General features: G+C 49.7%; 1 protein-coding gene across 4 annotated transcripts in view; it reads left to right on the top strand.

Moving 5' to 3' along the window:
- Positions 1 to 25,539, top strand: part of rtn1a (reticulon 1a) — a 51,816-nt gene extending 26,277 nt beyond the window's left edge. The window contains exons 3-10 of one of the 4 annotated variants that reach the window (XM_035394897.1): positions 2,763 to 3,428; positions 3,795 to 4,568; positions 21,477 to 21,684; positions 21,810 to 21,948; positions 23,322 to 23,391; positions 24,051 to 24,097; positions 24,212 to 24,270; positions 24,645 to 25,539. In XM_035394897.1, coding sequence (XP_035250788.1) covers positions 2,763 to 3,428; positions 3,795 to 4,568; positions 21,477 to 21,684; positions 21,810 to 21,948; positions 23,322 to 23,391; positions 24,051 to 24,097; positions 24,212 to 24,270; positions 24,645 to 24,687 — 2,006 coding nt within the window. In that variant the 3' untranslated portion in view covers positions 24,688 to 25,539. Of the gene's footprint in view, positions 1 to 2,762; positions 3,429 to 3,794; positions 4,569 to 14,089; positions 14,304 to 18,946; positions 19,215 to 21,476; positions 21,685 to 21,809; positions 21,949 to 23,321; positions 23,392 to 24,050; positions 24,098 to 24,211; positions 24,271 to 24,644 lie in introns of those variants that run through there. The other 3 variants (XM_035394914.1, XM_035394905.1, XM_035394922.1) reach the window with 3 other exon arrangements.
- Positions 25,540 to 26,475: the final 936 nt, after the last annotated feature.

The raw sequence follows: 26,475 nt of genomic DNA, 5'->3' as shown, positions 1-26,475 counted from the left end.
TTGGCTCAACTTGCATCTTGTCACGGTCCATTTTGCCAGTATCACAGATTCATGATTCATTCATTCTTTTCTGCCTGCGATTGTAGATTCATTCTTTTCTGCCTGTGATTGTAGATTTCACTCCCTCCCAAGTTAGGCCTGGATTGTGTTCATCCACAAGAGATATATATATATATAAATATGTATAAACAAGAGATTATTCTTTCATCCAGGGGAGTTGCGGGTGGGGTTAAGCAGTTTGTGGCCGATGAGGTAACACGACCTTGATTTGCGTGTGACTGTCCTCTGTTGTCGTGTACATTGCCAGTGATGCGGGGTGAGTGGCCGCAAAGTTGGCGTGTTTTTCAAAAATAACGTATGCAAACCTGGCACGGTGCGGGGTGCATGCTGGGGTGATGTCAGAAGAGATCACAGGAGATCCTGGAGATACGAGGGGAATAACACCACCCATTCGTCCCTTGCCCCCCCCCCCCCCCCCCCCAAAGATGATTTGAGGCTGCCAGGATGGGTTTGTGTTGAACAGTCTTTGTTTGTCTAACCCAGGCCCAAGCCACAAGTGGGCTCTGTGCAGCCCCCTCCCCTTCCCCCGAAATTCCTCTCTTTTCTTAGTATTCACACAGTTCACACAGTCCCCTGTCCCGGTGTTACACAGTAATGTTACTGCTTACATGCTGCCCCAGTCCTCACGCCCGGTGTTACACAGTAATGTTACTGCTTACATGCTGCCCCAGTCCTCACGCCTGGTGTTGCACAGTAATGTTACTGCTTACATGCTGCCCCAGTCCTCACGCCTGGTGTTACACAGTAATGTTACTGCTTACATGCTGCCCCAGTCCTCACGCCTGGTGTTACACAGTAATGTTACTGCTTACATGCTGCCCCAGTCCTCACGCCTGGTGTTACACAGTAATGTTACTGTTTACATGCTGCCCCAGTCCTCACGCCTGGTGTTACACAGTAATGTTACTGCTTACATGCTGCCCCAGTCCTCACGCCTGGTGTTACACAGTAATGTTACTGCTTACATGCTGCCCCAGTCCTCACGCCTGGTGTTACACAGTAATGTTACTGCTTACATGCTGCCCCAGTCCTCACGCCCGGTGTTACACAGTAATGTTACTGTTTACATGCTGCCCCAGTCCTCACGCCTGGTGTTACACAGTAATGTTACTGCTTACATGCTGCCCCAGTCCTCACGCCTGGTGTTACACAGTAATGTTACTGCTTACATGCTGCCCCAGTCCTCACGCCTGGTGTTACACAGTAATGTTACTGCTTACATGCTGCCCCAGTCCTCACGCCTGGTGTTACACAGTAATGTTACTGCTTACATGCTGCCCCAGTCCTCACGCCTGGTGTTACACAGTAATGTTACTGTTTACATGCTGCCCCAGTCCTCACGCCTGGTGTTACACAGTAATGTTACTGCTTACATGCTGCCCCAGTCCTCACGCCTGGTGTTACACAGTAATGTTACTGCTTACATGCTGCCCCAGTCCTCACGCCTGGTGTTACACAGTAATGTTACTGCTTACATGCTGCCCCAGTCCTCACGCCCGGTGTTACACAGTAATGTTACTGTTTACATGCTGCCCCAGTCCTCACGCCCGGTGTTACACAGTAATGTTACTGCTTACATGCTGCCCCAGTCCTCACGCCTGGTGTTACACAGTAATGTTACTGCTTACATGCTGCCCCAGTCCTCACGCCCGGTGTTACACAGTAATGTTACTGCTTACATGCTGCCCCAGTCCTCACGCCTGGTGTTACACAGTAATGTTACTGCTTACATGCTGCCCCAGTCCTCACGCCTGGTGTTACACAGTAATGTTACTGCTTACATGCTGCCCCAGTCCTCACGCCTGGTGTTACACAGTAATGTTACTGCTTACATGCTGCCCCAGTCCTCACGCCTGGTGTTACACAGTAATGTTACTGTTTACATGCTGCCCCAGTCCTCACGCCTGGTGTTACACAGTAATGTTACTGCTTACATGCTGCCCCAGTCCTCACGCCTGGTGTTACACAGTAATGTTACTGCTTACATGCTGCCCCAGTCCTCACGCCTGGTGTTACACAGTAATGTTACTGCTTACATGCTGCCCCAGTCCTCACGCCTGGTGTTACACAGTAATGTTACTGCTTACATGCTGCCCCAGTCCTCACGCCTGGTGTTACACAGTAATGTTACTGCTTACATGCTGCCCCAGTCCTCACGCCTGGTGTTACACAGTAATGTTACTGCTTACATGCTGCCCCAGTCCTCACGCCTGGTGTTACACAGTAATGTTACTGCTTACATGCTGCCCCAGTCCTCACGCCTGGTGTTACACAGTAATGTTACTGCTTACATGCTGCCCCAGTCCTCACGCCTGGTGTTGCACAGTAATCTTGCAGACCCACTCCCCACTCCCCACTCCCAGTGTTACACAGTAGTGTTACAGACTGCTGGGTGGCTCATTCGGTTAAGGCACCACGCTGTGGTGCATAGATGAGCGTCATGGCCTCAGATCAAATTGGCACTGTGGCCGGTAGCTCCACAGGGTGATGCGTAAGTGGCGATCGCATCTCCCTGGGTGTGGGAGGGTTTTGCGGTTCAGGGTTCCTCATTCATTGCTATTTAGCGATGACTGCATTTGATATTATGACGGACACCTCAGCACCATTCTGTCATAAAATCTTGAGGAGGCCCTGGTGTTTTAACCTTGTTCTCTTAAAGGGAGCTGTATGCATGCTGACTCAGTGTGTCTCTTCCCCCTCAGGTGACTCAGACCTGGATTTGCTAATGAAGTCCACAGACAATGACGGGGACCTCTACACTTCCCTGCTCTCCAGCCAGAACTACTCCTTTCAGCAGGACACCTCCTACTTCTCGGGGGACATGGGGGGGGAGGCGCAGAAATTCCCGCCCCCCCCGGCCCGGGACCGCGTCCCCAGCCCGGAGTCGCACGGCGCGTTCAACTCCGACTCGGGCATCGAGATGACCCCCGGCGAGTCCATCGACGTGGCCAAGAACCTGCTGGAGTCGGAGAAGATGGAGGCCTACAACTACATGGACATGAGCCGCGGCGAGGAGGCGCGGCCCCGGCAGCCGGAGACGGGCCCCGCCGGCCCGGGGCCCTACCTGGAGAAGAGCCCCCCGGTGGAGACCCTGGGGCCCGCGCTGGACTCGCACGCCTTCCCCTACGTGGAGGACCCGTCGGACGAGGAGCCGTCGGACTACCAGTCCTACCGCGCGCTGGGCACCCCGCAGACGGCCAGCCCCATCAAGATCACCCTGACGGAGACCCCCGCCGCCCCCGCCTCCGAGGCCCGCCCGCAGGTCTCCGAGCGGGAGAGCATCCTGAGCCTGGGCCTGGAGGGGGTCCCCACCGTCACGCTGTCCGAGCCCGAGGACGACAGCCCCGGCTCCGTCACGCCCCCGCTCGGTAACCACGCCCCCTCCCTCGCTTTCAGAGCACGACCGGCCGCTATGCGCTATCGCAGTGTTCACCTGAGCTAAAGGGGGGGGGGGGGTTTCCTGGCAGCCGAACAGGCAGGTGCGCTACATGCTAAGGGCTCAGTGGGGTTCAGTAGTAGCAGGCTGAAAGGGAGGAGTCACTGCAGGTGGGCATGTGTGTTCTCACAGCAGGCTCCTTGTGTCTCTGCACGTGGAATCTGTCAGGCTGCTGGTGCCCAGCGAGAGATCTGCAGGGGAGGTCTCTGATAGGTCTGCAAACAACTCTTTTCTCATTGACTTCTTTCCTTTTTGTCCCTCTCTCTTCTTCTCTCTCTCTTTCTCTCTGTCTTCACAGAAGAGGATTTCCCGGATCCTCTGTTCCAGGCCCGTGAAGTAAAGCTGGTGGGTTCGGCCAGCGATAGGGCTTTCAGCTCAGCACTGCCCTCTTCTGGCTCCCTGAGGCAGCCCGGCCCCCAGGGAAAAGCCAAGAGGGCGTCCAAACCTCGCCCGTCCCAGGAGGACGGCAGCAGCGCCGAATCGGGCGACTCGGAGATCGAGCTGGTGTCCGAGGAGCCGCCGTCCCGCCCGCCGCCCCCTGGCGCCGGGTACGCAAGCTTCGGCCCCGCCCCGGCCCCTCCCCCCGCCCCCTCCGTCCAGTACAGCATCCTGCGCGAGGAGAGGGAGGCGGAGCTGGACAGCGAGCTCATCATCGAGTCCTGCGACGCCTCCTCGGCCTCCGAGGAGAGCCCCAAGAGGGAGCAGGACTCCCCCGCCCCCAAAGGCCGAGGAGCCGACGCCCCCCTGGCCTACTCCTTCACCGCCGCCCCCGCCCCCGCCCCCAGCCCCGCCCCAATCCCCGCCTCCGTCCCCGCCCCCGTGGTGCCCCCGGCCAGCGCCGCCAGGGAGACTCAGGCCAGCGACAGGAGCCAGAGCTCCGTCGGCACGGGCGACGCCCCGGCCGCCAAGCCCAAGCCCCCCGCGGCGGTGGTGCCCCCGGAGGTGCGGGTGGAGCAGCCCCCGCCGGAGGAGGAGCCAGGCTGGAGGACGAGGCGAGCCAGCGAGGGGAAGAGGGAGCTGGAGGGAGGGGCCGCGGCTCCAGCCTTCCTACAGGGCTTCAGCAAGCAGAAAGGTCAGATCCTGCTGTCTCCTAGTGAACCCGTCCGTGTAACTCTGGTCTTTTTCATGTTGGCTTACACATGCTAAACATGGACCTTTGATGTTTACTGCTGAGGTGGATGTATTTTTTCTTGTCTGGAACACATGAGTAGGGGGAAGTTGTGCAGTCTTTCGCCTGTGATACACAGCTGAGTACTGTGGCCCTGAGGAAGTTTGTTAAACAGAGACCAGAGGATTGAGATTATTCCTTATACAACATGTCTGTCTTTTGTGCTGTTCACATGGTAATGTTTTCACATTATCTGTATTTCATCTTACTACAGTCCCCCAGGGTTGCCCATACATGCACTGTACTGTTCCTCTTAGTCTGCATTTCTCTGTGAAGCTACAGGCCTGTAACAGACTGAGCATGACTGGCTGTCACATGATGTTGCTAACGTTGCAGTGCCCGTTTAGCCAGCGTCATGGTGTAGCGTTCATTTCAGCGATGAAGCCAAACTTGACTTGACTTGCCGTTTTCCTGCGGATACTGCGTTTCCTCTCATATCCCATAGCGGGCCTCAGGGACAGGATGGTCACTCAGCGTACAGACATGCTCTGTGGAGTCTATAGGGCTGCCTGCTGAAGACCTGCCAGCCCTGCTTCAGCTCTTCATATACTCAGTAAGCTCTGATAGGTCAGGACATACGCAGCCCTGCTTCAGCTCCTGCTTCAGCTCCTCATATACTCAGTAAGCTCTGATAGGTCAGGACATATGCAGCTCTGCTTCAGCTCCTCATACTCAATATGCTCTGATAGGTCAGCACATATGCCGTAGTCAAGGCTATTCTCATGTGCTTCTACCCAAGCTTGTGATTCTAATGCCCAGTGAGCCTCTCTTGGAGTCTGTCCTCTAGCTGGAACGCCCTGAGGTGAGGTCATCTGTCAATAAAGCCAGCGCAGACAGAGGCATCTGGGAGAATGAGGAAATGTTAAGAGTGGACAGGACGGTCCCATCCTTCAGGCAGGCCCGCAGGGTCTGGACTGGGTCTGCCCAAAGTTGGGCTGGGCTGGGCTGAGGAGGCCTGGATGCCCTGCTGTAATTACTGGGCTCTTGTGACTCAGAGGCTGGGCTGAGGACGTGGCTTTGCCTGAGGTGGAGTGCCTTTGCACTGACAGGCCGGCCAGCACTGAGGAGAGCTCAGCAGGAAACCTTCGCTCTGAACGGAGAAGCGTGGCGTTTCATTGGCTGTGTACCCAGAGCAGATCCGCAGAGGGAGCCTCCTGTCTCCTGCGTCTGTTCCATGTGCTGCCTGTTGTTGCTGCTGCTGTGTGACCAGTCTCCAGAAGTGGAGTTAAAACCTCCAGGGTGCCTTTTTCCACCGCACATCTTTCTCTCTCTGTCTGACTTCATCTCATCCACCTTAAATGGCTTCGCCGTGTCACGTGACCGTGTCAGGTGGTCCCTTCGTTATCAGAGGATCAGGGCACGCAGAATATGGTGCAGGGTTTCAAGGGGCTAAGGAGAATAGCGTGAATGTGGCATCCACCTCAGTATACAACACAAAATGCGGTCTCACTGACCTCTGCCACGCTGAGCTCTCTTGAGTTTCCACTCCTGCCTGCGTGTCAAACCGAGGAGCTCCAACAGGCACATCACAGTTGCCCATTCAATTAACACTGTATGACAGTGTGAACAACATCTTCTGTTTTTACAGCCTTCTTTGTTGGAGTTCCATCCAGTGCTGACTTCCACACTTTGCCCTGAGTGTGTGCTCAAAGCACAGATCAGGTCTCCCAATCATTCTATCAATAATGTTCTAGACCCAGTGCTGCTCAGTCCAGTTCTTGGAGATCTACTGTCCTGTAGGTTTTCATTTCAACCCAAATTGTCCGCACCTGATTCCACTGCTTAGCAGCTCAATGAGATCTCTAGCTGTTGAATGAGGTGTGCTTTGTTAGGGTAGGAGTGAGCTACCTGTAGGATGGTAGAGCTCCAGGAACAGGGTTGGGCAGCCCTGCCCTAGACCACAGAAGTTCCCTGTGGGTAACGTTCGGTCACTGATCACCGTCAACAGTTCAGCCCAGAAGCCAGGAAGCCGGTTAAATAAAGCTGCTGCTTCCTGGCTGTTGCTTCTCGCCCTTGCGTTCAGAGATAATGGAGAACCCCGGCCACAGCATTCAGGGAGGCTTTAATGGCGGTTTCCTTTATCGCGGTATTCAAGCCTCACCCTAATGAGAGGAAATAACACGGGTGGCGTAATGGAACCGCTAAGTGTTCGGAGCGAGCGCTAGCTGCGCGTGAACGGCCGAGAGCGCGTGTGGCGATCCGGGCCTCCTGTTTGCTCTGCGGAAGCCCTGTTGGGCTATCGCACAGGTAGCGGATTTATTGGCCGCCGTTCTCCTGTCCTGGATACACAATGGTGCGCTCAAGCCTATCTGTTTATCAAGTGCTCAATTGCCTCCAGAGAGGAGGTTACTGAAGGCACATTCACGTGTTGTTATCTTCACTGCGTGTGAAAGGGTGACTAAATAATAAGGTTGCACAGGAACGGGCGATGCAGCCATATAATGGCAAGCATCTGCATTCACATTTAGAGATCAGTATGAGGCATTAAAAGTGACTGCGCATTGAGTGCACATTGTATGTGAACGTGACTGAAGTCCTCATAAGTATGTAACACAGGGAAAGTGCTTTGCAGTCTTCATGTTGTTTTGATGTAAACATGGATTACTTGAAGGCTCTGTATGCAACACAAATATGTAAGTCATTTCGCGGAATGCCGTGATTCATTGTGGGTTTTGGGGCCACAGATCTGGTCTCTATTAATAACTTGCAAGAAGGTGTTGTCTCAGACGTGCCTTTTAATTATTCATAAAGGAAAAATGATATTTTCCATTTGAGACTTTACTATTGATTGGGAAGTTGATGTTCAAAACTGCTTAGTTTGCAATTTCTAGAGCCTTTGTTTGTCCCACCGTGTAACCCGATATGCTTTATTTGTGTGAAAGGAAGAGAAGAGCAGGTCTTATCAGTGCTTCAGCCTTTTTCCCACAATACTTAATCACAAACCCGCCTATGTCCCCTTAATCCTGCGGGAACACACCACCTCTGTACGTCACTTTGTTTCATATCTAACAGATCTAACAGCCCTAACAGCAATGTCCCTCTTCCCCTGCATGTGCAATTGCAGACTTAGACTGTTCTGGGTTCGTGCATTATTTCATTTGTCTGTAAGTTAACTTTTTTTGTCATTAATTGCATGTAAAGCATTTAATTTAAGAAGGAAATAGTCAGAAAATGCATTTTGTTATCGATCCCGTTTTTTCATTTTTGTGTTTATCGTCAGCTGAACAGATCACATGCAGTGTGTGGGTGTGGCTTCCTGCTGTTTGCACATTGCCTTGTGGTTTTTAAAAATGATTTTGTTATGTGTTATATCGACTGGATGAGGTAGGCACATGTAGTCTGATAGATGCAGGTACGTTTGTTAAAATTTGAATGAGATGTATTCATTGAGTTAGCAGCTTGTGTGTTTCTTGGTATATGCATTTTCAAGGCATTCCAGCCATTCGCTATCCGGACAATTCCATAGGAAGTAGGACGTTTGTACATAGGAGCTGCACATTCTTGTTATTTGCTTCCCCCTAGTGTCGCGTTTTGGAATTACAGTCCAAATGGCGCTGTGCCTCTGTGAAAGGATTTAAAAGCTCAGGGGAGATGAAAGCTTAACGGCCTTGAAAACACATCTCATCAGCTCTCTTCATCAGTGCGCCGCCGTCCCCCAGCTTGGTGGGTGATTGACCGTTGTCTCAGTGACAGCGGTTGTATTTGTCTCTGTCTCCTTGTTTGTATTGATGATTTCAGTGTCGAGACCGGGCTGCTAAATGTGCCTCTGTATTGTTATTCATCTGGGAGAAGCAGTCGCACCGTTCCCTCTGGCTGTTATTTATACTCTCACAAGCAGGGCCAATGGGCTTTCCTGTTGCCCTCTGTCCTAGATAATGCCTCCAGCTGTTACTAATGTGGGAAGTCACTAAGTATTCAACGTACAAAGCCTGGAATTCCCATTTATGACGATCTTTTATGTGTCTGTAGGTTTTAATATTAAATGCAATGAAAGTTTTCAAATTTGATCATGCAACTGTGATACATTACTTGAAGATAGGTATTTAAGCCATGGGTACATATTGTTCTAGTTCATTTATCTAGTGTGTACAGATTTTTGAATTATGATTGATAAGTGTAATATTCTTTGCACTTGAAAACAATTGCAATATTAGAGTGGTAATGTTCTTTTATAATTTATTATTTATTCATTTACGAATTTTCACATTCTAATACAAGTGAAAACGCCTTATTTTTAAATATTATTCAGTTATAGGGCGATCCAACTGCAGTGTTTGTATATGGCTGGTACAGGATTAAATTAAATTTATTGCACATTTTGTTCATTTCTCATTCAAATGTTTACTGTCATATTCAGTAAGACCTGTGAATCTATTTGCTTGGCTTAATCAAATTATTAAATTATTAATGATCAAACGAATGTTTCTTTGTTCAGATAATTTAGTTTGATTAGTTACAGATATTCCAGGCTAGAAGTGAGGAACATTTTTCTATTGCAGTACTTACATAAGTCAATAAATATGTATGAAGGGTAACTGAATATTAAGTAAGTATGAAGGAGAAATATTCATAACATGCTTCACATCTGTTCTGGATCATTTTGAGAACAGAATCTTGTTATCAATTAACCATCTGTGAATCCCACAGGGAACGTGCAGACTGGAGGTGTGTTAGGCCTAGCCAAACCTGTTGTTTTGTGCTGTAGAGATTGAAGGTTCCGGAAAGCGGGAAAAACGGATTGTGTCTATTTGATGTTGTACTTCATACCAGTAGAGGGCACACAGCACCACGGTGTTGAACCGGAGAGTCCATTTATGTGCATTTGAACCAGCCTCTTGCACATCATCTCACTCGTCACAGCGACTGCAAAGTACACCCAACATAAACTGTCTATCATTCATACTGAATCGTAATTATGTCTTTATCTTTATCAGAAGAAGGAACGTAATTCAATTAATCATAAGCTATTCCATATGCATTTCATAAACTCGGCACCATGTTATTTGAATATTGTCTCGTTGTACTTTCATACGAGTGTGCTGAGTACGTGGAGATTTTGAGTCCTAAACGCTTGCTTTTGAAAGTGTGAAATAGATTATTGCAGAAGGAAAGTAAACCTGATGCCGTTTTGATGGACTAACACTGAGTATCAAACGCTGGGCAGCATTCAGGATTTGCGGTCTGTAACCTCTACGTGAATTTCAAATAAAAACACCTAAAACCTGCCGGACGTGTTAAAAGTTGCTGCGTGACGAAAATCGGTTTTGAACACTTTGAATCTGGAAGTTTAAAGGCGAGGCTTGCGTATCTAAGGATGAAAATCAAAGCGGAGTGAAGAGTGTTTTGGTCTCTGTGTGAAAGTCAAGACATCGATGAAACACCGCTTACGTGCGTACGCGCGAGGGGCGCGTAGGCGCAGAGAGTTCTGAGCGCGTCTGTTCTTGTGTTCACAGAAACGCGGGAGGGACTTGAAACGGCTCTTTTTTCGAAGCCCGTAGCGCCGCGCAAGTTGTCAACGTAAGATTAATTATTAAAGGAGCAGACCTTAGGTCATTATTCTGATATGTATCTTTGCCCTTTAAAGCTCTCTTCCATATTCCTGGTTGGGAGTTTTAACAGCAATATACCCATTTTCTTTCTTTGCCTTTGAATTTATCCTTATGTCCAATATTCCACACTTTTTTTGTTATCTCAACCAGTCTTAAGAGTGATGCCGGTCTTGAATGTGATTTTAAAATGTCCCAAATGCTGAAAGGACAACAAAGCAAAGGACCCGTGTATGATGTCATGTTTTTAAGTTTTAAAGAAACATGAATAAAACCGAAGTTTTTGAATGCAGAGAATATCTGTGTAGTGTGTGCATTGTGCAGTCTGCTCATCTTCCCTGACTGCCTTTCATAGGGCCGTTTGCCTGATTTCTGCTGGCACCTAGCAGCATTCAGAATGCTCCAGCAGGGGGCAGTGATCAATGAGCCACATAGGTCATTGATTATGTTGCTATTGCTGTGCTCCACTGCTTTTTAGGAAGACATACACGCTCATACACAATCACTCAGTGCTGCAGCATGCTGGAAAACCCACAGACTGTCCCATAGTTTCAGATCACACTCATTTCAACTCCTAGTTTTATCTAGAAGCAGCAGCTACTTCAGTGAGTCGTCTTTGTATGTTTTGGTTTTTTCTTGGCCAATTTGCTGTAATGGCGGCCTTTTGTGCTGAACAGACAGTTTTTAATCTGCAGTGAATCCCATCATAAATGAGCAGTCAAATTATTTAATGCAGTTATGCCACTGCTGGGACAGGACTGCGTATTTGTGTATGCAGGAGTGCAGCCCAAGAGGTGTGTGTGTGTGTGAGAGAGAGAGAGACAGAGAGAGAGAGAGGGACTGAACAGATCGGGCAGGAGCCCTAGCGCTCGCCTCCTCCGTGCAGCTCCTGCCACGGCCGTCGCCATGGAGACGGGGAGCGGGAGAGCAGGGGCTGACGTCTTGTGGCCTATTTGCCGTTGCCTTGGGAGAGCTCCCCCCAGGGCACAGCACGGGAGTGGGGGGGATGGGGGGGGGGATTCCGACACAGAGACGACACCGCTGTCACTTCGCTGCCATCCCATAAACACCATAGTGCTGCACGGCTACACACAATCACACACATTACCTCACTCAAATACTCCATGTGACTCATCACATAAATACAATATAAAGCCATGCCCACTGTACTTGCCGAATGAATGTTTATCTGCTCCTGTCACACTTCTCATGCTTTCATATACTGGGAGGATCCTGTATATGCAAACCTGGCGTTAACTGATTTCAGAGAGGGTTATGATTGAATGCAGTACTGTTGATTAAACGGACTGCTCCTTTAGGTGGGCCTCAGTATGTAGCCTGTCGTTAAAAGCTAAATGAATCGCTAGAGAGCAAAGTCACTTTTTCCCCAAATGCTGATGTGTGATTAGCCTACCTTCCCGAGACAGAGTGCAAGTGAACCTGCTTGGAGCCCCCTCTGAGCAACCTCATCCGTTGCTATGGAAACCTCGCAGACAGCCGAGGCGTTTGCAGGGATCTGCTGCTGGACCGAGCCTCTGCACGTCTGTTTCCCCCTAACCGCCTCAGAGCACGTTCACTATATATAGCACAGCCATACAGCGCTCAGCACCCTGCTCACAGGACCTTTCAGGCTGCTTTGCATCTCATTTGCATAATATGCTAATACGCCCTCAGCGAATAGATCAAGGAGCTGTTGTGAGATCAGGTTTTAAGCAGGAAGCTGTGGCGGGGCAGGGAAATGGGAGCTGTATGTGGGATACATGAGCTCTGTTCATTTCCCCAGCCTGTGGTTAGCACGGTAGCGTACCGCGTTGCTGCCGGAACACCTTTGTGGTCACAGCTTACGGTGTTAAATCTGCTGTGGGCCAAAGGAGCCCTCATAAATCCCTCATGCATCATTATCTTTTGGCTGGTTATTCTCAGGGTGTAGTGTGGCTCATAAATATTCATGAGATATTTGAATTTTTGTTGAGGACGGGTGCAGAGTCAGCCCAGCTCAGGATAAATTAAGAGTGTCTGGCGTTTCTGCCAGGAAATGTTTCGTGACGAAGCACAATTAAAAATCAAACAGACTGCTTTGAAACGTTTTCAAACGGCGCTTTATGCTTTACGTGTGTTCGAGGAATTACATGGCAGTTATCGACTAGCATTGAGCAAGAAAGGTTATCAGCCGGTGGAAATGGATCGGGCCTTTCTGTACAGTTTGTGCTATACGTATGTACCCCAGGCAGGTTATGTCACATGAAGTTTTTGCATAGTTTATGACCTTGCCTATGGGACGCACTGTACGTTCCCACAGAAAGCCTCCATTTATGTAATGCTGCTACAGCAGCAGCAAAGACCTCCGATGTAGCTTTTGTCATGGGGGGAGCTTCCGCAGTCTGGAAGCCCTTCTGTTGGCAGGCAGAGCCAGTTCATACTGATTCAGCATTACTATTAATTGGGTCTGGGTTCAGCGGTGTGTGGTTCATTGTGTGTGAAATACCTGTATGTAAAAGGCGTGCAGTGTGTTTGCTTTGAACAAAGGGATTTTGAGGGCCTGTGTTGTGTGAACCCTGCCACTGGGGTGTGAGAGAGAGAGGGAGAGAGGGGGGAGGGTGGTGAGGTGTGTGTATAGAGAACTTTCAAATATTGAATATGTGAAGAGCTAACCTCCCTCACACGTATTCCCTCTCCAGCTCCACACCCTTTCATCCAGTCCCCCTGCCTAGCTAAGCTCCCCCTCCCCCCTCATCAAGTAACAGCTGATTGTTGATTAGGAGTGACCCCCACACTGAGTCAATACAGACTTATTGAGGTTAGTTATGGGTCTCCTGATGGGGACATCGACGATGTCACTGTGGATGTTCCTCTCTGGTGGAGAAAATGTTTTTGACTTCGTATTTTGACTGTATTGTTACCATTGAAATGGGTGGCTGGAGACACCTATGCTGGAGCCAATCGCACTAGCGCTAGTGAGCAGCGTCTGTCAACAAGACAAGGAAGTGAGCTTCAAAAACGCAGCCCGGTTTTGGCCGCATGGGTGGAGCTATCTCACTGTGATGTCATAGTCAGTCACTGTTGTGACTCCTCCATGTGTTCCCCAGTCAGGCTGGAGGGCCCATACGTTCACATGGTCCTGGGGCTGTCTGTACCTCTAAAACAGAAACGGTGTAGGTCATGTGGGAATGTACTGTACCTGTACTAAGGAACTGTGTACCATATCTGATACACAGATGGCCAGCAGTTACTATACCAAGCTGTATTCAGGATGATTCATCACTTTGTTGTCATATTTTGGATACTGACTTTAAAGCTGTGATTGATTTCTTAAAATGATGCGGTGTTGCTAGGGCAGAATTTCCTTTGGCAAGTATATTCTGTCAGAACTGTTGAAATCGAACGTTATTTGATAACAGAAGGCCTGTGGACAGTTTCACTAAAACAGACAATGGAGATGATTGCATTTGCTGCAAGCTTTAAGTAGCCCTTCGAGGTTAGAAGTAATATCAGGGCTAAAAAATAAAAAAAGGAGGCGAGACCAGTATAAACAGAAAGATGTGACTGTGCATCTCTCTGTCTGTACCGGAGAGGGGGCTGGTTAACCCTTTCACTGCCGCCCTCCTCCCAGCGCTCTGCTCAGACGCGTGGGCGGGGCCAGGACTCTTAGTGTGAAACCGCCGCCCGCGTCTCCTTTCAAGAAAGAAGCTCTCCCCCCCGCGAGCCCCCTCCCCTCACCCACCCGCCGCAGCGGAGACCGCAGTATTTACGGTGCGCTCTGCCCCCCCCCCCCCCCGTCCGCGCTCCTCTCTCTCTCTCGCTCCCTCCCATCCTCTCTCGCTCCCTCTCTCCCTCCCTCCCTCCCTCCCTCTCTCTCTCTCTCCCTCCCTCCCTCTCGGCGGCGGTGCGTTTATAGCGTCAGTGCGCTGGGCGATTCGGCAGCGGCGGCCCCCCTCTCTGCCCCTTCCTGTCGGGATGCCCGTGTGAGCGAAGCGGTCGCTCAGCAGACGATTCGGCGATTCCCTCCTCTCTCCTCTCCTCTCGCACCCCAGCATGCAGCCCGCCGCCGAGCCCGCCAAGATGGAGTGCTTCTGGAGCAGCTGGAAAGGCCAGGGTACTCTGCGTGCGTGCGTGTGCGTGTGCGTGTGCGTGTGCATGTGTGTGTATGTGCGTGCGTGTGTGTGTGTGTGTGTGTGTGTGTGGGGGGGGGGGATTAACAGTGGTGAGGGGCGGCCGCGATCCATTCCCACACTCGAGAGACGCGCGCAGTGTGTGTCTGTGAGATATGGAGCGATGCGCGTTGTTGTTATTGTCAGTGCCCCCCTCCCCCCCCCCCCCCTCCTGCTAGCTCTCTGCTGGCGGACTGGAAGCTGGGATGCTCGTTGCCATGGCGTCAGGGCTTAGCTGCGCTACGTTTGCCAGAGAGACGGAGGACCGGGACACGCCCATCCTGCTATACGCACACCGTGTGAGCAGCATCAGGCTCACAGGGCAGAGAACACATTCACAGCTGAATTAGTGAGGGGTCAGCGGTGGTGAAATACCAAACCCCTGCACGCAGCGGGGTGTGGCTGGCTTCTCACAGGCACCTGGAGCGCTGGCTCAATGGCCAGGGTGTGTGTGTGTGCGTGTGTGTGCGCGCGTGTGTGTGCGTGTGTGCATGTGTGTGTGTGTGTGTGTGCATGTGCATGTGTGCTGCGCTACATCATTCAGTGCACAGGCAGCAGGGTAGGCTACGACTCTGTTTACCTCTCGTCTGCGCAGACAGCCAGGAGCTGCGCAGCCACGAGTGCGCTAGAACGTTCCAGAGATTGCAACATGCGCAGGTCTCTTCATTCTTCGCATAGCAACATCATCATCGTTTCTGTGTGTTTGTGTGTGTGTGTATGTGTGCATCTGTGCAACCTCTTGAAAAAAATAGATTTGTTAATAAACCTCTCTTGTTGTCAGTGATTTTTTGGGCTGTTGGATCTTGGCTCGTCCTGTATGCGCTGTTAAATTGCAGGGATTTGTAAAGCTTTGTCTGTCAGCTGTCAGTCGCATTGTTTGTGCTTATCTGCGTCCCTCATTCTCACTGCTGTCTGTCTCGTTAGCTGTAGGCTAGCAGGTGGGCTAATGTTTCCCTCCATGCTGAGCTCTAAGTGGGTCACAGTGATTTCTGTTCTGTTTTGTCTCTCTCAGTATGATACAGAGCAGTGTATTTCACACAGTCTGCTCTTAAAGCATTCATTAGGAGCCTCTGTGGTTCTGTATGTTTTCAGGGGTAATGTTTGGGTCCGGGGTGGCTGTGTTTAGAGGGGCTGCGTGTTTCTGTGTTTTTCATCATCCTCGCATGTGGGAAAAGGCTTGATTGGCCGTAACTATGGCAACACGGCGCCCGTGTTTGGGTCTCTGAGGGCGGGGTCTGCGTTCGGCGGAATACGCGATATTCCGCACCTCTCGGGCTTGCGGGTGTGTCGCTGCGTGTGGCGCATGCAGCGTTGTGTGTGTGTGATTTTACGGGTCATTGCGTCTCTTGAGTGCAGGGTGTGGGGGCGCAGTATCAGTGTGTGGCGAGTGCTGAGCTGCTTGTGACGTTTTGTGTCTCGGTTTGTGTGTGGCGCTGCGTCTGTCAGTCTTGTGTGTGTAGTGCTGTGTGTGTAGCGTTTGTGTAGGCTAGCATTGAGAAGATGACATGTCGATATTCACAGGTGTTGCACATGTAAAATCTGAAGAGGCACAGAAGACTTGAGTAGAGCTTGCTCATTTGTCTAAATGATTTGGGAAGAGGGATCCATCTTAAGGCAGTGGGAAAATATTCCCAACTACTGTAGATTTCTTATTTAACACTTACAGGGTATTCTGCGTTTCTTATATAACAGTATTCCTATGTTTCACAGATGGTAATAAAAACATTGAAGAGTAAACAGATACACATTTAGACTCATTTCCAATTCTTTTTACATCTAATTCAAAGCTATTTTCACCCATTCAATGGTATTTGTGAGTCGTGTTCACTGCTAAATGCTCAAACACTTTGCCCACTGTGGCCTACAGTTTGGTTTGGGGTTATGATAATTATTGTTGCGTAACAGTCATGATGAAAAGGCCAGTTTATGTAATTAATACTGGCCTCACTGCTGGCCTGGTTTGTAATCACAAGTACACTTAGAGTGTTGAACTATCACTAATTAACATTCTGCTGTGGTGGCAGCTTCCTGTGTGTGCCAATTCAATTTCCTGTTGGGGCTTGCTGTGTGAGAGTAATCAGACAGACTCGTGCCACCTGTTAGCGGCAGTCTGACAGCAACCTTGTACTTAATTAGGTACGAGACAGACATATTGTAGGAAACCTTGTAAGGCCAATTCCTATAGAGCTGACACAGCGTCTGAAACTGGCTGTCTACCCATCACTGAATATTGAATTTGACTGAAAAACCAATAGCCATCAGACTGAAAATCGACATTATATGATTCCTATTCCTACATTGTTAAAATGAAGTGTTATTCTGAAATATACAGAGTATGACTGCATAAATTTTAAGCAGATCAAGAAACAAACTACCAAACATTCAAAAACCAGATTAGTCCGGTTTTCTTGTGATAGGCTGAATTTGATAAGTCTACAGGGATTTTTTAGTTTTAGTTCATAGTTCTGGTTCATAGTTTTTATTTACCCAGACGGTCTTTTTGTGTGGTGAAGGATATTTGTGAAAGCATTGAATAAAACTGAAATAATATTAAAAAACTAAAAACAAAAAGTGAACACCTTGCACCTTGACCACCTTTTAGCGTTTCAGCTGCGTTTGCCTGAATCACGGTCTCTGGCTCTCCGCTCTGGCCTGCGGTCGTCTTGCTGATGACCGCAGTGAAGGGACCACTCTGTGTGGTATTAATCAGCCTCCTGCTCCTGCTCACTCAGCAGGGTGGTGACACATACCCCCCCCCCCCCCCCCCCCCGCCAGCCCAGTAACAGCCCCACGGTACAGGCTGCCTCTAGAGAATCCATCCATCGGAATCCATCTTACAAAACATATTCAGCCTGCACTGTAATGACTTCACTTGAGGGAAGTGGGATGGGATCTTTGGATCACACAGGTGTCGATGGCGACACAGGTTGCCATGGTGAATGGTCTCAGTGGTATTAACGTTGTTATGATTAAATGAATTTACTGGCCACACGTCTGAGCGCATTATTTCTCTATTCATTTGCATTGCTCATGACACAATGGGGCTCTTTCCCGGAGGAGTGATGCTATGCTGATTAAGAGCTGACACGGTAGCCATTTTGATTACAGACTGACGCGTGAATAAAAGGCATTACTATCACTGTCACGAGAACCCAGTCATCACTGTTAGCCTCTCCTGGCAGGCTGAAGCTCTGCAGTCCTCCAGCAGCGCTCGGTGCCCTCTTCCTCAGTGATGAGCACGCTCTGACCTCACTGTGATGTCATACCCCCGATAGTCCCTTAGCGTCCGCAGTGCGCTTGAGCCGAACCTGCTCTGCTCCTGATTCTCCGAGGAGCCGAGGGCATTTCCCACAGTGTTTGCAGACGACCCCTCCTTCCCAAGTTACCGAGCGCCCGGGAGGCCTGTGACCCAAGTGGAGGGCCCTGCCGCAGTCTGTGTGAATGTAACTGACGAGACTGACCGAGCGGAGGGCCCTGCCGCAGTCTGTGGGAATGTAACTGACGAGACTGACTGACGGGAGTGCGATGTCACTCGTCTGGCGCCTGGCTGCGCTGTGCTGAACATGGGGTGAAATGGCACGGCTGATATCCTTGAAACACCCTCACGAAACCACTGCTTTTACATCTTCCCTCAGTTTGATGAGTTGACTTCGGATATGTTTTTATGTTAGTCCTACTTCTCACTTTTGTATAATGGAAATTCAGTTTCTGTTCCAGGGGACGAGAAATGCTTTTTTATTGAAAGTGTGAAGCCATTGCTTTTATGAGGTGAATGGAGACTTCCTTACAGTCTGCTTTCTTTTTAGGCCCTTTAGTTTCTCCCTGTATGTTGCCGACACTGAAATGAATGGCTTTGTATACAATCGCCATTCAATGTGCTACAGCCCAAGGGCTTTTCGTCACTGCTGTGTTTTGAATAAATTAACGGAGGAGCGCTGATAGAGTGTCATGTTCAAGCCGTGTTCAGGGGGATGCGTTTCCTCTGTTTACAGTAAGCCGTGACTCGGCCAGCTGTGTTTGTGCTGAATCGACGCTTTGTCCCTCGTTTGAAAGTGAAAAAGGGCGGTTGTGCTCCTCCATCCCCCTGATCGAGCGGACGGCTGAATCTGCCTCTTTGAGGAAGGTAGAGCTGTCTGCCATGTCGTGAGTGGAGAGAGTGAGAGCGCCGTATCTATGGTAACCGCATTAGGCTCTCTTGGCTGTGCTGTAGACTCTGGTTCTATAGAGCGGCTGCAGACTTCTGCCCGCACTCATGTCTGGCTCTTAGTTTGGCTCATAATATGAGCTCCCAGCTGTGATGTAATGAAGATGTTTTGATCTAATTTGTTGTACGGTTTGGCTATTTTTTACTGGTGACAGTGCTTTGCACAGATGTTCAGAGGTTTTGCAGGCTGTGGGAGAAAGCGTCAAGTTAAAAATGTGTGTCTCCGTTCAGGGTGTGTGAAGGCAGCCTGTGCTCTGTGTGAAGAGCGCCTTCCCAATCGCAGCTGCGCGCGGTGGCGCCTGCGTCTTTAAACCCCAGATAAAGGAGCGCACTGAGCATGTGCGAGCGGGCGAGCGAGCGAGAGCCGGGTCTCTCTCCAACTTTCTGGCAGCCGTCCCCCAGCACGGCGCTGATTAGCCAATGCCTGCTTGACGGCGGCCCCTCCCACCCCAGCCCACAGACGAGGGGGGGGGGACTCCCCCTCCGGCGCTTTCCTTTGTGTGAAGCGCAGCAGCCGCGTCTATCAGCCATGGGAGCCGCAGGTCAGTACGCTCTCCTCCCCGCTCCGCGCTCTCTCCGCCTTCGCCGGGCTAGCGCCCCACACGCTAGCGCCGTCCCCGCCGCGAGACGCGTAGCTCTTCGGCAGATGAAGGTAGGCTCAGGGAGAGGCTGGCTAGCGGGCGATTTTCGCCGCCGTGTCGCTGAACGGGATGGTCGATCGTGAGCAGGGCAACGTGCGGCACCTGCCGCGGTTCGGGTTTTTTTCCGCCCGCTTGCCGTGGGGGGAGCGGGCGCCGGGCGCTGCCCTGCGGGCTCTTGGCATCCCGTCGGAGGAGGGTGAATGAGAAGAGGGCCGCTATCGGCCCCTGCGCGCAGCTCCGCGACTAAAATTAGAGCGGGCTGGGGGACACAGGGGAAGGCAGCTAGTGACCCGTTTGTGTTCTCACTCAGCCGGCTGGAACTGTCTTCAGCATGCGCTCCACGCGCGCTTAGGGCTGTGGAGTAAGGCTGTGCTCATCCGTTACTCCTCGTTGCCGTAGCAAGGTGGGTCAGTCTTTTTTTTTTTCCTGCGCACAGCTGGTTCACATGGCAACGCGCCTGCATCTCTCGCCGGTTCCTTCCCGCTGACACAAAGAGCAGGTGGGTGGGTGTAGAGCTCGGATCAGGTGGAGCAGAGAGACTCAGGTGCTACAGTGAGTTCTGTTTCCCGTCATCATTCATTCCAGAATCTCTCAGTGTCCTGATTCTTTCAGCAGTTAGCTTGGGTTTTTACCTTTGGTAGATGTTCGTTATACAGCAATATCAGTGCCTGGAACATGTATTGATTTCTTTGTTGAGTCGCTGTGTATTAGATTTTTTTTTTTTTTCAGCGAGCGTGAGCGTAGGCACCTGCAGAGGAACGTGTAGAGGGTCGAGAGTTTCGTCTCTTCTCAGCGTGTCAGGCGTGAGAAGAGCCCACCCGTGTTGCGTGTTCTTCCTCAGATTTGCGTAAAAGCGGGCGGTCTCTGAATAATTCAGCGTGTGATGCGTAAAGAGCGTGTTTCGGGCAGAGGGCTCGGCTCAGACGCAGAACAGAGCAGAACTCAGAAGAGCTGCTTCGCTGTGAAGACGCAGAGCACGGAATATTCGTGAGGTGCTTGGCAAAGGTGACTCTCAATTCTGTGTTTGGACACATACAGTTAGACTCGAATGGTCAGTAATAGCAAACGCACTGCTTCTTGACCAGGCTATAAGAATAGAGAAAACTGGCACTTGCTGAGTTGCTAAATAAATGCTTCCCTGAATGGGTGTTGATGGGATAGCTGCTGGAGGGTTCAGCAGAATAAGGGTATTGTTTTGAGTTCGTTTTTTAGGAATTAGCTCATTGTCTTTCTGTAATGGTGCTAAGAGGAATCGCTGTACACTGTCTTGGATTCTCTGACCAGCCACCAGTCAAATTAACTTGTCTCACAGCCTGCTTGTGGTCACAGTGGAACGCTGTTACCTGCCGCAGGTAAACCCCAGGCCTCTCTGCGCTGTAATCTGGGCCTGCTGATAGCGAGTCTATTTCTGTTGTCCTTTCCAGCGGGCCAGTCGGCTCAATGATTAATCCAGCGCCGCGACCGTGTGGTGCAGTACAGGTATGTACACGTACGCGTACGCTACTGGACCAGGACGCCGCGGTCTCCAGCGTGTGACCGCACCATGTGCTGCCTCCGCCGCCGCCGCCGCCGCCGCGGACAGATAAACTCTTCACAAAGGTTTCGGCGACGGCTTCGTCGCGCCAGCCAGCGCGTCCGGGCCCGACGCTCAAAATAGCTTCTGACAGACTTGAAACGACTCGCCGTCGATGCAAATGTCATTCACGCTGAGCTGGCTCTGAAACGGGGGCCCGGCTGGCTGCGGCTCCCTCGGCCTATCCAGCGCTTTAGGGAGAAGTGACGGGCGCTTGCCGTGAGGAATGTGCGCTAAGCCAGGTTTTTGGCACGGTTCTCCCCACTAAAGAGGATTCACTGAATGCGAGGTTCAGACAAAATGGTGCGAGCGCTTTAGAGCGAGCGGATTATATAAAAAGGACGGGTTAGCCGGGTACCCACTTTAAAAACGTCGAGACTCGTTGAAATAGTGCCTGTGAGTAATCTGTTCTCAGTAAGGGCGGAAACTGAACGATTCAGACATTGAACCGCAGCCTCCGCGGTCAGTATTCGCGGTCTGTGTTGGGTCATGGATTGGCACAGGTATATTTGACTGCCTTTAAAGCTGCTGAATCACCTGCCTTTAGACTGGTCTCAGCACCGGTGTCTTGCCAAATGCTCCTGAAGGCAGGAGCCTGAAATAGTTCAGCGTGCAGCTCGAACCCGCAGCCCTGTGCGTTGGCCCAGCCGCAGTGTAGCCCTGGCCCTGACGCCCCGCTCCCTCCCCCTGTGTCCCGCAGCCATGGACCTGCTGTACTGGAGGGACGTGAAGCAGACGGGCGTGCTGTTCGGCAGCGTGCTGCTGCTCCTCTTCTCGCTCACGCAGTTCAGCGTGGTCAGCGTGGCGGCCTACCTGGCCCTGGCCGCGCTCTCCGCCACCATCAGCTTCCGCATCTACAAGTCTGTCCTGCAGGCCGTGCAGAAGACCGACGAGGGACACCCCTTCAAGTGAGCGCCGGGGGGGCGGGGCCAGTGGGGAGGGGGCGTGGCTGCTTGGGATGGGGCGGGGCCAGTGGGGAGGGGGCGGGGTCATGGGCGGAGCTTGGTGTAACCTCCCCTGTGCTCCTGTGCAGGTCCTACCTGGATATGGAGATTTCTCTGTCTCATGACCAGATCCAGAAGTACGCAGACAGCGCCCAGCTCTATGCCAACACCACCCTGAAGGAGCTCCGCAGGCTCTTCCTGGTGCAGGACCTGGTGGACTCACTAAAGGTGAACCTCACGGGCAGCAGACGCTTTACACTGCCCTCTGCACATTTATACAGTATACACTAACATCCACACAGTCGCTAAACACACAGATGAGTCCCTTTAAATACATCAGTATACATACCTCTATACACAATGATCAAACACTGCCAAACACCCTCTATCCAATCAATACATAGCATTTATAAACCCTACACATCAGTATAAAAGTTTCCATGCACCCAATATACATAATGACTGTATGGCTATCCAAGCAAAGTGTCATGCTGGCAGACTAGTATTAAACTTGAGTGGTGGTGATGTGACATTCACGGAATGCGACCATTTGCTGTAGTTTAAATATAGAAACTTGTTAGCAATTTACTTTATTAAAGCACATAACAGCTTCAAAATTCACATTTGAGATATTAGTAGTCGTAAAACACATTAGTTAACTTACATTTGCAGTTCTTAAAATATATCTATATCACTTAAAATAATCCTCGTTATCTGTGTGCCAGCAATTCAAGGGCAGTGTTTATTTGAAGGATGTGTTGACCACTTCATATCCACAGTTAATGTCACTGTGACAACAGCCTCTAAAAATAACATGTCTAGGGTGTCAGCTTCTTCCACAAAGAGATGTGGTTTTTTTGTCCGTGTTTGAATCATGAGAAAGATACAATGCATTTTATCATTTAAACATAAACAACCACATCCGGAACATTGTGTGGTACAGGCCAACAATCCACTTGGATTTGGTTATTGGTCTTAAGACTCTGTTCATATCTGGAAATTGCATATCTGGTCTTCAGATGCTCAAGTTAATGCGACATTGAAAACTCTTATCTTGTTTATGTGTACTGATCAAAAGTGATGTGGCTCCAGCGTGGTACACACTACTGTTCTCTTACAGGTCACTGTGGTATTGTTTCTGCAGGAGCCTAATACTCCCACCAGAATTCTCTTTTCGTTTTGCTTGGCCTATTCCTTGCCTATATTTTCATAGGCTATGTTTTCTGACAAACAAACACAATGGTAGGCATATAACCAACATGTGATACACTAGTAGCAGACTGCTCAGCACCCACTCTAAGCCTGTGTCCATGGGAAGGCTGGTGGACTCTGGTCCAGAGAGTCAAATTAGAGCTTTACTGAGTTTACACATACAAATAAGCACTTCCTACCAGGCTTGGAGAGCCATACTACATCAAACTGTGCACTGACATTCATGTATGCCATGCATTTAACTGCAGGGAAACGATTTAAAGAACATTGATATTCTCACAATATGCTATCGTTGCACATCTGCTGTAAGACGTTCCTCCCGTTAGCTGTGGTACAGTATCTCTGTAGTCAGTGGTGTGACCTTCTGAGCGTGCTGTCCTGTGTTTCAGTTTGCAGTGCTGATGTGGCTGCTGACGTATGTGGGGGCTCTCTTCAACGGCCTGACGCTGCTCATTCTGGGTGAGGAACCTCCGTCTCAGTGACAAAATGCGTGCGTCCTGTCTCTTCTCCTCGCACCAAAGCACATTGTATCTATTTAGGTTTAGATTATTTACTGAACACAATCTTTTCCTGGGTGATTTCACTGAGTACCAAAGATACATTGGTAGGCCTCCATCTAGGAACTGAACCTTGAACTGAGTCTTCACTCTGCACTCTCAGTCTCTTAATCTGCACACCACATTACACACCTGCGCTACTGTCCAGATTGCAGTTTCAGATATGCCACGTGTCAGAGTCTGAACACCCCTCTCCTGCTCGTGTCACAAGCAGAGCTGCGGCTCAGATTCCACGCAGCACTCTCTGTCCCGTCCACTTCACACTCCAGTCCCGCCATCGCTCGGCCCGACTGCGCGAGCCCTCCTCCTGATTAGCGCCGAGCGCTATCTTAAGTACACAGCCTGAGGTTCCACTGCGGGAGCTGTGGGGCCAATGATTAACCCTCAAACCCAGACAGGGCTCAGCACCCAGTGTCCCAGCCACAGCGCCCTTCAAGCCATGTGGCCAGCCACCTCCCCCCTCACAACGAGCGTGATCAGCATTAAGGGTTCGGAAACATGGTCCAGTCGGCATGTGAAGGGTTAACACTCAGAACGCAGTAATGTGTGCTCTCTCCCCAGCTGTGGTGTCCATGTTCACGATGCCCGTCGTCTACGAGAAATACCAGGTATGGATTCGCTGATGTACAGTACTCTTGTCTGCCCCTGGTTCTCCATTGCAGCTGTGCAGCTTTAAAAATAACGCACTGATATTGACGCCAGACCCTTACCTGTCACTGCAGGCGCAGATTGACCAGTACCTGGGACTAATAAGGACCCACGTCAATTCCGTGGTGGGAAAGTAAGTTCTGCCTGCAGCTTTTCATAAAACTACAGCAGTGCCGTACAGCTGAGACATTACGCAAGTGGAGGTTACACTGATTCACTGCACTGATTGAAGCTTCACTAATTAAGCCCTTTTACATAATGACTTAAACTCAGGCAATCTCAGTGTAATTAGTAGCTGTAGATCACTACAGTTTTTATTATACCAAGCTTAAGTCTACTCATTTCCCTGAACAAGACATTTGTTTTCAATTGTGAGTTTCCTGCTTATTCATTTTCTTTTGGGATCTGTGGCAACAGCGTAAGGTGCAATTCCACACTGTTTTCAAAGCTGGTTTTTTAAAAAGACTTTAATCTCAGCAGTTAACCGTTGCATGTGTGGTCTGACAGGATCCAGGCGAAGATCCCTGGAGCCAAGCGGAAGGCGGAATAGGTCAGGCCCAGCGGAGGGGCCTACGGGCCCCGGGCCCCGCACTGGGACAGAGGGACGAGGGCCGGAGGGCCCGCAGCATTACCGGAGCGTAGCACTATCTGTCAGCACCGTGGTGTTCCAAACTAAAAGCCGCTCAAGCACTGGAGAAGCCCCCACCCAAGCTGTCTAACTGTAGAGTAACCTCGCTTGTCACACACATCAGGCACTAACGTCTAGTGAAAAGATTTAATAACAAAAAAAAACAAAAAAAGAACAAGATAACTAGATGTGTTTTTTGTGTTGCTTCTTAAATGCATGAAGTAAAGACTCTTGAGTAATATTTGATAAATTTTAAGTGTTTTTTTTCCCGCTACTTTTTCCAGCCATGCCGATGACTGTAAACGTCGCATAGCAGCTTCTCCAGCTTTAGTGCTCCGCTTCCATAGTTACGACTGCTTCATGTCACTGGGTGGCGGGTGGGGCTTCTCTTTTCTGTGTCTGTATGTGCGTGTGTGTGTGTGTATATATATATACATACACACATACATATATCAGATAGACTTGTGGACTAATGTTTTTGGTGTTTTCCAGCACAAATAATTAAACAATGTACTTAATAGGTATGATTACTGTAGCATTTGGTTTTGTATAACTATAAGGAACTACACAAACTCTTGTTTATAGGTACTGTTGTTGAACTACTAAAAAAAAAAAAAAAAAAAACAAAGAAAAAAAGAGGGGAAAAAAAATCTCTGGAGGGAGACTGCCAGCTTGTCCAACTTTGTACTGTTCAATGTAGTTCTTAGTCCTGGACTCTATTTGCACTTATGATGTACTCATTAATGAATGCAAAAATAAATGTTCCTAAATGTATGCCCCACCCATTTTTATTTTATTCCCATCAATGGAAGTGAATGAAACTGTAAATAGGGCTTGCTAGACCGCTACACAGTATCCACCAGTCTCCAAGCCGTCAGCAGAGATATGCATCATGGGAAATGCAGGCAGTCTGCAGTGAATGGTCTTGAGTGCCCTCTTCTCAAATTTCAAGCTTTCTGAAAGGTGTTAAATGTTAAGTAAGGATGTGCAATGCTGGGCAGTCTCAGGACACTGGGAATGACAGTCTATTTATAGTCACAGCAATGTCCTCTGGGGTAGGAATCCTTGGTCATCAGTGTCAACAATACTTTAGGGGACTTGGCGTCAGCCTGAAGATGGGTTTACCCCCGTCATGGATCACTGTCAGTTGCCTGCCAAATGAAATTGCACACAAACGGCATGTGACAGGTGGAAGCAATGTGTATGTCAGCTTCATTGTGCAAAGGTTAGAGCAGTCTGATTAGCAATCAATCTAGTCATTTCAGACCAGGGTTTTGTGAAATTGTTTTTATGGAGCATTATGACCGTATATTATGGCCATGAGGGTTGCTATAGCATTCTTATAGCATAAAAACCAAACCAGACTGTGTCATTGAGCAGATGTTAAGTAGTTATTTCAAGTAGGGTTGAGTGATAAACCGTGACAATAACCAAATTGTTTTAGCGCAATAACAATCATTGCCATTGATTGGTGATTGGCTGAATACTGATTAGCTTTCATATCAGCACCCAATAGATGAGAGTGTTAATGGATGCAAGTGTTGATGTTTTTTGTTCTCCACTGGAAGCATTTCAAATATGCAATAACAAAGGAAGTCAGGAAGGGGCCAATTAATTTTTCATGGTACTGTATGAAAAAAAAAGAAAGCACATACGCCATGTGGAGGTCATGATGTCTATTGTGCTGAAAACAATACTTGATTGATACTC

Source organism: Anguilla anguilla, chromosome 1 (genome assembly GCF_013347855.1).
Source record: "Anguilla anguilla isolate fAngAng1 chromosome 1, fAngAng1.pri, whole genome shotgun sequence".
Classification (NCBI taxonomy): domain Eukaryota; kingdom Metazoa; phylum Chordata; class Actinopteri; order Anguilliformes; family Anguillidae; genus Anguilla; species Anguilla anguilla.
Note: the sequence above shows the minus strand (reverse complement) of the source record. Positions and strands in the feature narration are given on the sequence as shown.